Below are 14,675 nucleotides of genomic sequence, written 5' to 3'. Positions count from 1 at the left end.
CTGCCCGGCTGTCTTGGACACCTGGGGTCATGTGCTGTGGACAAGAGGGATTGGGGAGGAGGGCCGGATAAGCAGGAGTTGGGGTGCCTTGGAATCTCACCACCCCAACTTGTAGAAGCCTCTGCTCGCCTCCGTTTGCTCAGATGATGGAGTCAGACCCGACCCTACCTCTCCTCAGAGGCAGCAGGAAGGGGAAGCTCTGTCTGAACGGAGGTTCTATGTCAGTTGCTTCGTCTTCCCCCAAACTTGCTGTGGATGGAGGACTGTGCTGGGGAGAGGGGAGGGTGGCTGACTCCTCCTGACTGGTCCCATGTAGGCCAGAGAGAGTGAGAGCTCACAGGCCAAGTCAGCCTGGAACAGCTCCCAGGAGGGGCCTGGCCTTGGCTGTACGGTTCTACCCTCTGGAGGGGCAGGGCGTCCTGAGCTCATGCCCAGCTCTTCCTATCAGCCACACACTCTGGGGGACCAGGCCCTATCCTGAGAGTCAGGATCTTTTGTGGGTGGGGTGGGAGGCCCCCCTCCTTTTACTGGTCTTATCATCTCTGCCCCCCTATATCCTGCTGATTCCTGCACTGCACCCCTCTCTCTAAGACTTCTCTCCAGGCACACCTTTGTCTGGAATGTTCCAGAGCAGCCACCTCTTCCAGGAAGTCTTAATGAACTAATTAGAGGGTGGCTGGGATTTCTTCTCCTGGTGTCTCCTAAAATGCCCTCTCTGGGCTTCCCAGGTGACTCCCAATTATCCTCTCCTGCACACTCTTGAGCTCGATGCAGTCACGCATCACCCTCTTTGGTCCTGCCCCGTGCTGGCCCCTATCTTTGGAAGCCCCACCCAGTGCCAGAATGTCTACTGGAGTCCATGACCCTTCCATGATTTAAAATGCTCCTAAGAGGACACTTCTTCCAGGAAGCCTTCAAGAGCTAATTGGGAGAGAGCCGTTCTTTGCCCCACCCAGGAGCCCCTGGTAATTTTTAAGAACATTTAGGACCTGCCCCAGTCCACTAAGCACACTCCCAGGGGCTTCCTTAGAGGCCTTGCAACTCATGCCTCAGCCCCACCCATGCTGGTCCATCCTCCTCCTTTGTTTGACTGAAGCTGGGATGCCTTAGTCACCAGGGACTCATTACCTCCCTCCCCCTCTGCTCTTTCTACTATGTCTGACATTCCCCATCACCACCTCCAGGAAGACTTCCTGGATTTGTCAAAAGGTAGGAGAGCACGAATACCTTCTTCAGTGCTTCCCTGCCTGTCCTTAGAGCCACAGCAAACCCTCCCAGTTTTGTATTTGTATCTGCTTGGATTATTCTATCCTTCCTGGCTGGCTGGTTCTCCCGAGTGGATGCTGATGGGCTCCCCATAGACAAGCCCTGTCCCAAGCAGGGGCTTGATGGCTTCCTGTACAGCTGGTTCACATTGGGCCCTCACTCTGCGGGCCACACTTTCATTATGCATGCAAATCAATGCCATCTGCCTACAGTGTCATGGTACCATGACCCTTTCTTTGGCATTTGGAGACTTGGGTATGATTCAGAGACTTGGTGTGGGAGGGATGAGGGTCAGAGCAGTAAGAACTTGGCTGAATGGTCAGCTGCTTCCATGGGGTGGTTCCTCTTCCAGCTGGCCAAGGGCTCCGTGGCCTGCCCCCCTTTCTTTCTTCTCAGGGCTTCCCATCAGGAACCCCAGGAAATTCTTCACTTTCCTCCCAAACTCTGTGCATCTGCCTCCCTGTGGTCACTGTCCCTGGTGGCCTGTCTTTTTCTCAGAGCTTCTAATTTCAGAATTCAACTGTATTAATGGTTTTGAGATTTTTCTTCTTTTAATTTTAGCAATAGAACCATTTTCCTAAATCTTAGTAGTTAACTAATATACAAAGCTATAAAAATCACCCCTGGGTATCCATGGAGAAATGGTCCTGGGAACCCCAAGGATACCCAAATTAAAGATGCTCAAGTCCCTTACATAAAAAGATGGCGTAGTGTCTGCTTATAACCTGTCATATCCTCCTGTATGTTTTAAGTCACCTCTAGATTACTTACAATATCTGGTACAATGTAAGTGCTATGTAAATAGTTTGTCATACTGTATTGTTCAGGGAATAGCAAGAAAAAAAGGTAGTTATTGTTCAGTTTAGACACAATTTTCCTCCACTCCATGGATGTGAAGCCATGAATACTGAAGGCGACCTGCGTATTTTCTTAGAACAAATGAGCGTGTCATGTTAGTCTCCCTGCTGGCTGCTCGCCCCGCCCTCTGGACTCCATCCCCAGCACAGGAGGGTACCCCATAATACATTAAGTCAGATTGCTCCAAACCGCGGTGACTCGACACCCCACCCCTGTCCTAACGATGGCTCAGGAGGTCTTGCTCTGCCTGTAGCTTGCTCCCGTTCTCACTTCGTCTTCTTCCCCTGATTCCCCACTCTCAGCAACCACAGTGCTCCTTGAACATGCTGGGAGCCCTCCCATCAGGACTGTAGCACTGGTTCTTTCTTCTGCCCGGTGCAGACTTGTCATCCACATGACAGGCTCCATCGCCTCCTGTGAGTCTTTGCTCAAAAATCACCTCTTGGAGCCCTCTTTTAAAAATGGTAACCTGCTTTCCTATCCCAGGACATTCTGCACTTGGCTTATCTTTTTCCGATCTACTTTATTCTATTTATTTTAGAAGGTGCTTATTTATTTATTGCGGCTTATTTGCTGACCAATTGAATTGTGTAAATGAATGAACATCTCAGATTTTTTAGATGTTTGAGGTTTGGCAGAAATTGCCACTTGTGGGAAGCCTTGGTCTTTGAGCCCTAAGGTGCACGCCCGGTTTGAAAACCACAGGACTCTTGCACTTCAAGGCTGTAGATTTTGAAAGCACCCTTGGGAACAAAGCGAGAAACACAGGTGATGGAAACAGGGTTGTGTAGTGCTGGGAAGAAAGGGAATAGATTTTTAAAAATCTATTTATTGTTATTATGTCTGTGTCCTACGTGCAGTTTTGGTTGGGGAAAAAAAAAAGTTGAAAGACTAAGCTCACCTTGTCACACTGTTAGCCTTTGAAAATTCCCTGTGCCCTGTCACTGTGGAAGGTGGCGGCCAGCAGAGGGCAGCAAAGCCCCACGGCTAGACTAGCAGAGGCCATGTGGTGGCAGGAGCAGGAAAGGCCAAGGAGGTAACTGCTTCCCTGACAGCTCAGACTTTAGGCTCTTCAGAAGCTGGATGCAGTCCACTGACTCTTGCCTAGACTATTGCAGTAGCTCCTAACTTGGGCCTCAGTGGTCGCTGTAGGAGTGATGAGAGGCAGTTGGATTCTGGCTATTATTTAAAAGCTTAGCTGATGATATTGGTGGATAGATTAAACATGGGAACATGAGAGGAAGAGAGGGGTTAAAGATAACTCCAGGGATTTTTGACTTAAGCAGCTGAGTGGAGTTGCCATTAATGTGGAAGGAGCTGGAGAGGGAAGCAGGAAGAGGAGCTTGTTTGGGGACATGATTAGTTTGAGAAGCCCGTTAGACACGCAGGGGGAGATGTCGGTGGGTGAGTTGCATATACCAGCTTGTAGCTAATGGGAGGTCTGGATTGGAGGCACAAATTCAGGAGTCACTGGCTTATCCACAGCACTTAGGGCTGAGATGGATGGTGATGTCACCCAAGGGGTAGGGCAGAGAGATGAGAAGGAGCTTGATGACTAGAGCCTGGGACTCCCAACATTGCCTTGTCATCTAGCTAGAGAGTTGGAATCAATGCCATTCCAATGGCATGCATCCGTCAGCCAGGGCCCAATCAGGAGACAGCACCCCGCGGTAACTTGAATGGGGAGTGTTTAATACCAATAATATGGGATGTCGGCGTTATGAGGCATTGGCCAGTGAGAAGTAAAGAGAACTCCAAAAAATAGAGAAGCAACAGTGTGAGAAACAGTTCCTACCCCTCGGGCCATGGTGGAGGGCCCAAGGGAACAGGCTGGGATCCAGACCTCCCTGGAAAGAGCAGAGTATCACTCACTGGATGCCAGAGAAGTCACTGGGGGGCCACTCCAGTGGAGCTTGCTGGCAATCTTCAGAGCTGGAAATCTACCTTCTTGGGTATGGGGAAGACTTTTCACAAAGAGGGAGGTTGCTGGAGGCTCTTGGCTTTGAAACTGCCCAAGAGAGTATCAGGGGCAGCCGTTGGCATCTGGTGCAGCTGGCTGCTGCTGTGTGCTGCAGGAACATGGCACTGTAGAAGCCTCTGTGGGGTGGGAACCTGGCTCTGGAGAACCCAAACAGGGACCTGTGAGGAGGCACGTGGAAGGGAATCTCTTACTTGAAACACCAGCCGACAAAGCTTACCATTGTGGCCCTGGCAAGTAAAATGTTTAAAGGGACCAGATCATTTTCACAGTGTAGGCAGACAAGGGTGACTTTAGAACTGAGGCCATAAATTGAGCCCTGGCACTGGGTGGGTGTAGGTCTGGCTGAGAGGCACCAAGGCCACATGAGGAAGCCTTGGTATTGCTGTCTTGGAGGTGTGTGCAACTTTGCATGGGGGAGAGGGGCTGGAAGTCAGGAGCCTCTGGAAGTGGGGGGGAGGGGTTGGCTGGTGAGGCCAGGGTCAGGCAGGCCTGAGGCTGTGAGCAGGGCACTGTGGATGTCCTTGGGTTGTTGACCAGGATCTGGGTAAAGCTGAATATATAAAGATAAAATATGTGCTTCCTGATCTCTAAGAAGAGCTATCTGGGGGGAGGATGATCAGCAAACAATTCCTACTATGACAGATGTGTCCTAATGGAGCGCATCCGGGTTCCTGGTCATGACCCACATTGGCTGATTCCTATTTCCGCTTGAAATAGGAATGTCGTGTCTTGGCCTCTATAATGTAGCCAGACTCAACTCCGGGCAAGTCTCAAGTTTGTCGTGCTCTCTATCACCTCTTGGTTTTTGCACACACTGTGGCCTCTGCTTGGAGCACTTCTTTCTTCTTTGTGTGGCTAAGGCATCATCCTTTGCTTCTCTGATAGGACATCATATTCTTTAGGAAGCTTTTCGTGATGCCCCAAGTCTGCATTAGGCCTCTACCCTGTGCCAACTCTACTCTTAACAAAGAATCTATCAAATTGAGACTTAATTACTTGTGCATCTGTTCTACCAGATGGATTGGAAACTCTTCGGGGTCAAGAATCGAATCTCGTTCCCAACTCTTAGGTAGTAGGCATTTATCAAATTGTTGAATGTGAGTGAAAGATGATAGGCCGGAAGTGAGGTACGTGGAGGAGATGGCAGTAGGAAGTGTGTGGGCAGATCACGAAGGCCTTGAAAACCATGTGAAGAAGCCTGGGCTACTTCTGGAGAGCAATGGGGAGCCATTGAGGACTATAAGCAGGGGAGAACCACGACTGGTCTTCCATGTGAGAAAGATCTCTCCAGCAGCTTGGAGATGAATGAGTTGGGTGGAAACAAGAGCAGAGATGGAAAGACCCCGAGGTCCCTGCAGTGATCCCAGAGGACCTGGCACTGGGTGGGACCTGGGAACCAGGAGGAAGAGTTCACTTTGGTCAGGAGGAGGGCACCTCTGAAGTGTAAGGTGAGCCTGGGGAGAAGTGGGCTGTTTGTCACTTGTTCTGAGAGTCTTTGCTCCGTGTCTTCTTTGTCTTGCAGAGCTGAGCCCCTCCCTGGAAGGTTCTGAGCTTTCTTTTCCCAGTGCTTCCCCTGGGCTCAGGACACCAGTCCTTGGCAAGTCCTTAGGAGGATGGACTGAGGGGCTCTAGGAGGCAGTCTCCCCATCCCCAGTGTAATCCAGAAGGAGAGGCCAGAGTCCTGATGAAGTGAGCTTGGCAAGTTTATTGAAAACCCAGAAACACAAAGAGCAGCACAAACAGGTGGCACCCCGACTCCCACGTCTCTCTGGAGCTCGTAGACATAACCCTCCTGTGGCCAGGGCTGGGCCTCACACCACCAAAGGACAGAGGCAATGGAGTGCTACAGAGACCACCTCTCCACCCGCAGCCACCACCTCACCAATACCCCAGGAAGAGGAATACTAGGACATAAGCCACTGGAAGAACCACTGTGGGGTCCCTGGGCCACAAAAAACTGTGGGTATTTCTGGGCCAGGAAGAGAAGGAGAGAAGTGTCCCCAGGCAGGGAAGGCAAGAAGCAGGAAGCAAGAGTTGGGGACACCTGCACTGTGCAGTCCACACTGTGCTCCAGCTCCACCAAAGCTGAAGGTGGCCCTGGAGCCCAAACACCTGCTTTTGGCTTTGCCGGTCCTTTTCTCCCCAGGTACACTGCATCTGGAATTGGGCTCTATCTGCATTTCCCTGGGAAATGGACCGTGAGGAGTGATCCCAAGGAAGGAATCTGGGAATCAGAGAGAAGCCAGTCGGGCTGAGGCTGTGGACAGGGTATCTATACTGTGGCAAAATCCTTTAGGAGGTGTCTGACAAGGCACAGCTGCCCCTGGGGACAGCTTGCTGTTGGTGACTGGGCAGGAGGGGTGGCTAGAGACCTCTCAGGGGCACAAGCAGGGGTCATTGAGTTGGTTCTCCTTTGGACAGTGGCTGGGGCCTGGGGGTTGGCTTAGTACTTGGTCCTGCGAGAGGTGGTGGTGGACGAGAAGCGGACGCTGGAGCTGCGGGTACTGCGGCCACCACTGCAGCTGCTGAAGCTACCCTCAGTGGGCAGCGGGCACGGGACGCTGGGGGCGCAGGCCTCACCCACAAGCACTGAGCCCCCCTTGGTGCCCGTGCTCAGCAGGTCCCCGTGGCTGCCCCGTGCCCCACCCAGGCTGGAGCTGCAGGAAGTCAGGACCCCCCCTGTGGTGCGGATGCTGCTGCTGCCAGAGAAGGTGACTCCGCTGTGGGACAGGGTGGAGCCAGTGACCAGGTGCTCAGGCCCACACACCACGCCACCCCGGGTGCTGCTCACAGCTGCAGAGAAGAAACCATCAGAGAGGCTGACTCCAGGATCAGGGTCCTCTTTTCCTTCTCTTGTCTGGGTGGCCCAAAGACTGTGACTGCACTAAAACCCAACAGCCAGGTCCAGGGGGGAGAATTCTGGAAATTCCCCTGGATGTTTGCATCTGTCCATCTGCTGACTGTCATTCATATGAGGCCCAAGTTGGTGGGAGGTGGGGTTGGGGGCGGAGTGGGCGGGGTGGGCTAGATGACCCAGGCCCTGGAGCCTCTGGGAAGCTGTGACCTTCTCTCTGCCATTATACTGGGTCCCTGGTGCACCCCCACGTTTCCCACTTACTCCCCCATAAGAAACCCTGTCAACATGGGTCCTTTGTCAGCTCTGGACACACTTCCATGCCCCAGGACTTGAACCCTAACCTCTGCATAGACTAGCCCCAGCCGGTCACTACACACTCTTTCTGCCCCCTCCACTCACCAGGGTCTTTGCTACCATCTGATCTCCCCTGGAGCTTAACCTCCTGCTGAAGGGCCACTGCTTGCTGCCCCTTCCCCTGCCTCCAGGGGCACTCTCCTCCTGGAAGGGGTAGCTCTGACCATCTGACCCACCCAGATTAGCACTCAGTCCCACCATGCATCTGTGTACATTTGTATTTTCGAGTCAGAAATCTGGATCTGGATTCTGCCTAGTCTTGTGACTTCTAGGAAATCACACCTGGTATGCCAAGGCCTGCTCCTCCTCCCAGGGGTCCTTCCAGGACTAGGGTGGCAGAACTAGGACTCACCTTTGCAAAAAGATTGAAATTCTAGAGAGCAGGGGCTGGCCTGGAGCTACCCCATAGTGCTCTGCTCAGTGTCCTGTGTACTTTGGGCACAACCAGTACTATTTGACAGGAGGGGGACCTTCTACTCAGTTGGTCCCATCCCTGCCATCAGGGAATGACAGACCTCCCTGGCACAGGCCTTTCCATTCCTTCTTTCTCTGAGATGGTTCCCTTGAAGGACAAGGTCATTCAAAGCAAAAGGGCTGAGTCTCTTCTGGAACTTTCTCTTACCTTGATGATTCTGCACACCCTTGTCAATGCTTTGCTCTGGGGAAGGCAGACTCCAAGAGATCTTGGACCTCAGCTGAGGACATGTCCCATTCCAAGGGGCAGGTGGCCCCTTTTTCCCTAACTGTCTTGGTCATAACCAAGGAGCTTCTTGGGAGGGCCCTGTACCCTGCATGAGCCTGAGTTTAAAAGAAATTTGAAGGAGAGAGAAATGTGAAGAGGAAAAGGTGTAAGCTACTTACATATGTTAACTGGGCCAACGCCTTCACAGATGCTGGAGAGAAAGGAACGATTTAGTTCACAGGCAGGGGACACTTGGCTCTCAGTCTCAGCTGTACATGCAATTGGGGAGCTTTGAAAAACCACATGTTCCTAGAGCCTACCCCCAAATTATTTTTTTTTTGGCACTGAGGACTGAACCCAGGGGTGCTTAACCACTGAGCCACATCCCCAGCCTTTTAAATATTTTATTTAGAGACAAGGTCTTGCTGAGTTGCTTAAGTCCTCACTAAGTTGCTAAGATCTTCTTGCCTCATCTTCCTACCTCAGCCTCTTGAGCCACTGGGATTACAGGCATGTGCCACCATTCCTGGCTTACCCCCAAACTACTGAATTAAAATATTTAAGGAAATGTATTGTTATTATTTTTAATAAACCGGCCAACCAAACAAAACTCATGAGACACTGTGCAGCTTGACAGACTTCACAATTGAGAGCACAGATCTAGAGCTACCTTCTAATCTCTGGACAAGGACAACCAACTAATGTTTGTGGGAAATGTATTGTCACCTCGGGGGGCAGCTTAGTTTAGCAATTCTTCCCCTGGCCCCTCCTCTTACTTGCTTAACCTTCCCAGACGCCTATGTCTGACCTCCTCCCTCCCAGAACACTCACCGGACTTCCTCGCCCTCTAGCAGCCTCCTGTAGGTGGCGATCTCGATGTCCAGGCCCAGCTTGGCGTTCATGAGCTCCTGGTACTCCCGCAGCTGTCGTGCCATGTCCTGCTTGGCCTGCTGCAGGGCGCCCTCCAGGTCTGCCAGCTTGCATTTGGCGTCACTGAGGGCCGCCTCGCCCTGCTGCTCTGCCTCGGCCACTGCTTCCTCCAGCTTGACTCGCTGCAGGGAGGGCAGTTTGCAGTTGGGCTTTGGCAGGGGCCCAGGGGTCCCGGGGGCGGGGGGTGGGGTGGGTTAGAAACACTGCCCATGGCTGATAGGGATGTAGCTGGGGCCAAGCCAGGGATGGTGATCCTGTAGTTTGCTGTCACCAGGGGTAGAGCATACTTTCCCTCCCTTTCCATACACATTGACTTCACCCTTCCTGATTTTTGCTGCCCATGGGGTCCAGAGAATCCACCTGTTCTTTCGACCTCCCCTCCCTCTCTCGGTCCGCCTCGGGTCATTCCTCCTACATGGGAGATTCTCCCTTCTTCCCTATTTCCTCCTCCAGGAAGTCTTTCCTGCACAAAGCCTCCATTCCTCTGTTTCTGGGTCTTGGCATGACCCTGACTTCATCGGACTTGGGGCTCCCCAAAGCGAGGGACCCTACCTCTCCCGCTCTATGGCTTTCTTTCATTTTTTGTGCCCACCTGAGCCTTGGCATGCTCGATCTCTGCCTTCAACCTGTGGATCAGCCGGGTCAGTTCATTGATCTCGTCCCGGGTGTGGCGTAGGTTGTCACAGTGTTGGCCAGCTGTCACTCGCATCTCTTCATACTGGCATCAGAAGGCAGTGTTTTGAAGTTTCAACGGTCAGGTAAAGACCACAGCCCCCACCAAGTTGGGAGCTTCAGAACTTCCCTGGCTCTACTCCATTGTAAGAAGCACCCTCCCCCCAGGGCTAGCCACACCTCATTTTGCCCACCTTGGTCTGGTACCAGGCCTCAGCATCAGCGCGGCTGCGCCTGGCCACCTCCTCATACTGAGCCTTGACTTCGGCGATGATCCCGTCAAGGTTCAGGTCCCTGCTGTTGTCCATCTTCACGATGACTGATGTCTCTGAGATGTGCGACTGCAGCAACTGGATTTCCTGTGTTGGAGGAACAGCAAGGCAGAAGGGCTCAGAGTCCCATCTGTGGCCCAGACCCTGCCATAGAGTCCCCAGGATGTGACTGGGATCAGGGGCAGAAAAATATTGCTATTTGGTTTAGGACACATCAAAATCCTCCACACTGAGGGTAAGAGAAAAGATGTGTCTGAGAACCATTTCAGTGTCACACTAGAACCTTTGCTATCTGTTGGGAGATAGCCCTTCAACCCTCTCCCTTGCTTAGGTTTTAAATAGTAAAACTGCAGTGTCCGTGGACTTGGTGGGGGGAGTGGGAGCCATGCTAGGGATTCAACTTTTCTTTGGCTCATCCAGAAAGTGGCTTTGCTAGTCACAGTCCATTGAGAGCTGCCAATATTTTAAACCATGGCCTTCCAAGTCTCAGAACTAGGAGGCTGGAGCTGGCTGGCAAGGCGAGGGCTCCTGGGAGTGTTCACTCAGGGTTTCTTTGCTCAGAGCTGAAAACTCAGCTCTGCCTGGGTCGGCTCCAGACGAAACAGAACACATATGAAGCAAAAGATAACGAGTTAGTTTGTCTACTGGAGCAGAAACACGTTTTCTTACATCTCCTGGCAAATCAGTTTTCCAGAGTCATCTGGCCAGTAGAAAGGAAGTGACATTCCTAGACCCCTGTCCTTAGCTTGGCTCATGGAGATTTGGATCACACATGCAAGGTGGCCATTCATAGGCCTGAGCCAGGCTGCTGAGAAGCCTGCTCCCCTGACCTGCTCCACTTGCAGATCCATGACACAGCACATAGACTTGGGTGGTAGGATGTAGGATGCCAACGTTTGAAAATATGCCAGCCTAAGCTAAGCCACCGGGAAGTCCACGTCAAGCACTGATCCCCTTGGATGCCTTAGAGATGAGCCTCACCTCCGTGTACAGGGTTTTAAGGAAGTCAATTTCCTGAGTTAGGGCATCCACGTTGGCTTCTAGATCAGATTTATTCAAGAAAGCTGTGTCCACATCCTGCATAGAAGAGAGAAGGATAAGATACTCATTACCTGTATGCTGCTTACCCTTCCCAACTTGGCAGGATCTGCAAATGGGTGGAAGATCTGGTCAGTTTCCACAGGACCAATTCCTACAGGCTTTTAGGATGGGTGGAATGTCACTGAGTGGAAGTGACTATGGCTCTTCTGAGAACTCCTCCAGAGGCTGCTGGAAGTTCTCCAGTGCTCATTTGAAAGCAAGGATTATGTAGCTAATTCAGAATACTTAAAAGATCATCTTTTCATACCTCTGATTCAAGTGACCCAATGAAGTAATCTGATGCCAAATCAGAATTTCCAAGGGAACCTGATGTGATCTTTGGGGTTCTGCTGTCTTTGTGTACTCACAAAGCACTGATCTCCTCAGATGCCTGAGAGATGAGCCTCACCTCCGTGTACAGGGTTTTAAGGAAGTTAGTTTCCTGAGCTAGGGTATCCACGTTGGCTGAGTTAGGGTATCCATGTCTATATCTGAAGATAGATGCCAGCCATTCCTGGCAGAGCCTACCTTTCAGAGGAAAGTACATTTGGGGTGGGTGTGGTACTAGGAGGTGTATTCTGGGATTGTAAGTCATACCCACCACCTCAGATATCCCATCCACTGAGATGTGTAGAGCTGGAGAAAAACTCACAGCCCCCAACCCCATGTGAGACATGGAGACACTGGAGCTCACAGAGGTTCCCTTCCATTTTCAAACATAGTCCCTGATTCCATGGGACTCCCTGGGATGTTTCTGGGGGCTCTTGAGAATATTTGCCCTGCTGGAGGAGAAATTTGGGTTTGTTGCTCTTCTTTACCTTTTTCAGATTCACAAACTCATTCTCAGCATTGGCTCGGAATCCCACCTCCTCCTCATACCTGGATGATAAAGATGAAGGGGTTAGTTCTCACTGCAAACTGAGAACCAGTGACTCCTAAGCCCCCAGCAAGCCTCTGAGGAACTCTCTGCTCCACTGAGTAACGTGGCTCCCTGTTCCATCTTTAAGACCTATGAGTTGGTGGCCTTAGTTCTTCCAAATCCATTTTACCTTTTCAACTTGGATTTGGGGTCTGGAGTTCTGGACCATTGCTATACCCCTCTGTTAGAAATGACTTAGAATCATTGCACTTGACCAGTGACAGAGTAGGATCTGACTCAATGCTGAATGTGGGCATTGTTTTCAGAATCAAGGGAATCCTTTTTCTGGGAATCTCACTCATTCCCACTGGCAGTATTAGGGATAAACCATGCCCAATTCCAAGACTTCTTTATCCTCAGGAATCATGGAGGCACTCTTCCTCCCCCTTCACATATTACTATCCTCAATCCTGTTCCCAAGCTGTGTATTGTAGCCAACCAATTCCCACCCTCCCAGTTGCTGTCATATGAGCTGGGCTGCTGCTTTGGGAGCAGCCTGTGCCTGTCATCAGTGTGTGCAATCCGGGTTCCACTCACTTCTTCTTGAAGCCCTGGAGGACATCCTGCAAGTGGTTCCTCTCAGCCTGCAGCCGGGCCTGGTCACTGACCAGTGTCTCCAGCTGCCTCCGCAAGTTGGTGATGTAGTTCTCAAAGAGAGGTTCTAGGTTGCTCCTGGCACATTTCTGCTCTTGGAGGAAGCTCCACTTGGTTTCTAAGAGCTTGTTCTGTTGCTCTAAGAACCGTACCTAGATCCACAGGGACAAAGAAATGAAGTGTTTGATAGAGTCCCCACATGTTGGCCAGTTCTCTAGATGGCTGGCAATGAATCTCCATCACATGTGGACAGTGTTGTCTCTTTTGTTGACTTTCATTCCTCTTCCAATGCAGGTCACACTGGAAGGGCATGTCCATGACCCTCTACTCACGTTCAGTCAGTCTTGACTACAAATAGACATGTTTCAGTACAATCCCCTCTTTCTCCCGTAAGAAAGATGTAAGACAGTTCATGGGGAAGGTGGAAAGACTGATTCTGCTTAAGCTGGGGTTTGTCTATAGCTGAAAACAGATGCCAGCCGTTCCTGGCAGACCATACCTTGCAGAGGAAAGTACATTTGGGGTGGGTGTGGTACTAGGAGGTGTATTCTGGGATCATAAACCATACCCACCACCTCAGATATCCCATCCACTGAGATGTGTAGAGCTGGAGAAGAACTCACAGCCCCCACCCCCATGTTAGACCTGGAGAAACTGGAGCTCACAGAGGTTCCATTTTCAAACATAGCCCTAGCTTCCTTCTCCATGGACATGGCCTTGGGAGGTCAAGTCTTTTGGAAGTTCCATGTCACTGTTCCTCTGTATCAGTGACCTCCAGTGTTGGGAACTAGATTTCCCTCAATCTAGGCAACTTGGCTAAACATTCACAGGAGGATATATTTTTTTCTTTTTACATGAAAATTACTCAATTCACTGTCCACTTTCCTAATCCTGCACAGATGGGGCCACCCAGCTTCAGAAACTGAATATCTTATTAAGGAAACCACAATCTCAAAGGATTAAATCTTTTGAATTTACAACACTCTACACCTGACTGAAGTCCTGGTACTTCTAGCCTGTTGAGGAGACATTTCTAAGTGACCAGATAGTAGGTCTCATTTTTTCCCAGACGCCCTCAGCTTTGGCTAGCCGCCCCTCCTTCCTCCAGAAGACATGACCAGGCCTTGGCCTGTGTCACCATGTAGCAGTTTCTCTGGCTTGTCCTCGTTCCTTGACAGAACCTCCTTTGGTAGACACCCAAAGGATCTGGGTCAAAGGTGCTGCCCCAGAGCTGGACTAGTTCTTTTTAAGAGGCAGAACTCCCAAGACTTTAGCCTCTCTATCCCAGACCCAGAGATTCAGCCATTATAACTACCTTGTCAATGAAGGAGGCGAACTTGTTGTTGAGGGTCTTGATTTGCTCCTTCTCATCCTTCTTCACCCTCTGGGCATTGGGGTCAATCTCCAGGTTGAGGGGCGTCAGCAGGCTCTGGTTAACAGTCACCGCTGTGATAGATGGGGCTGCTGGTCCTCCAATGCCTCCAACTCTGTAGCCAAAGCCAGGGCCGCTGAAACCATGGCCAAAGCCACTGCCACCTCCAAAGCCCAGACCAACACCACTGCAGGCCCTAAATCCCAGACCGACACCACTCCTGTCACCAAAGCCGAAGGCCATCCTACTGCCAGGACCAAAGCCAACTCCACAGCGGGTGGGATGAGGGCCTACAGCTGCCATCCGGGGTGCATGGGACCCAAAGTTGATGACACTCCGACTACCAAAGGCACCAAGGCCCCGGAGACCAGGCCCACTCTTGCAGGGGACAGAGCTGGCCTGAAAGTGGCTCAGGTTCTGGGGGGTCACAGCTGAGCAAGAGCTGAAGCTGCCCATCCTGCACCCAGAGCTGACTCTGTAGGAGCGACAAGACATGGTGGCTTCCTCCTGGGTGAGAGCCAAGGATGATTGCAGAGTGGGGCGAGCTGGAGTGGGGAGTCCCTTTGAGGCTAGTGGATCCCTCTCACCCCTTTTATGTATGTGGGGATCTGAGGATGGGCCCCATAAAAACGAAAAAGGCATTTATGAGCTTGGGTAGTTAGCAGAAACTCTTCATGCCTATAACCTCCTTAACAATGAGCTAACTCGGACACACCTATTCTCATCAGGATGAGGACTGTAACATCAGACCCATAAACATTAAAAACACATAAACACATAAACATTATGGTCCTATTTTTCCCCATAAGTCCACCACAATTGCCATTATGGGGACATT

At 51.2% G+C, this 14,675-nt stretch overlaps 1 protein-coding gene across 1 annotated transcript; it reads right to left on the bottom strand.

Moving 5' to 3' along the window:
• Nucleotides 1-6,548: 6,548 nt before the first annotated feature.
• Krt84 (keratin 84) lies at nucleotides 6,549-14,332 on the bottom strand. The gene is made up of 9 exons (XM_026398691.2): nucleotides 13,781-14,332; nucleotides 12,409-12,617; nucleotides 11,771-11,831; nucleotides 10,854-10,949; nucleotides 9,795-9,959; nucleotides 9,521-9,646; nucleotides 8,830-9,050; nucleotides 8,178-8,209; nucleotides 6,549-6,898 (listed from the first exon to the last, which is right to left on the bottom strand). Exons 1-9 carry the CDS (start codon nucleotides 14,330-14,332, stop codon nucleotides 6,549-6,551), a joined length of 1,812 nt encoding a protein of 603 aa, XP_026254476.2.
• Nucleotides 14,333-14,675: the final 343 nt, after the last annotated feature.

The sequence above is a fragment of the Urocitellus parryii genome, chromosome 5 (assembly GCF_045843805.1).
Source record: "Urocitellus parryii isolate mUroPar1 chromosome 5, mUroPar1.hap1, whole genome shotgun sequence".
NCBI classification, from domain to species: domain Eukaryota; kingdom Metazoa; phylum Chordata; class Mammalia; order Rodentia; family Sciuridae; genus Urocitellus; species Urocitellus parryii.
Note: the sequence above shows the minus strand (reverse complement) of the source record. Positions and strands in the feature narration are given on the sequence as shown.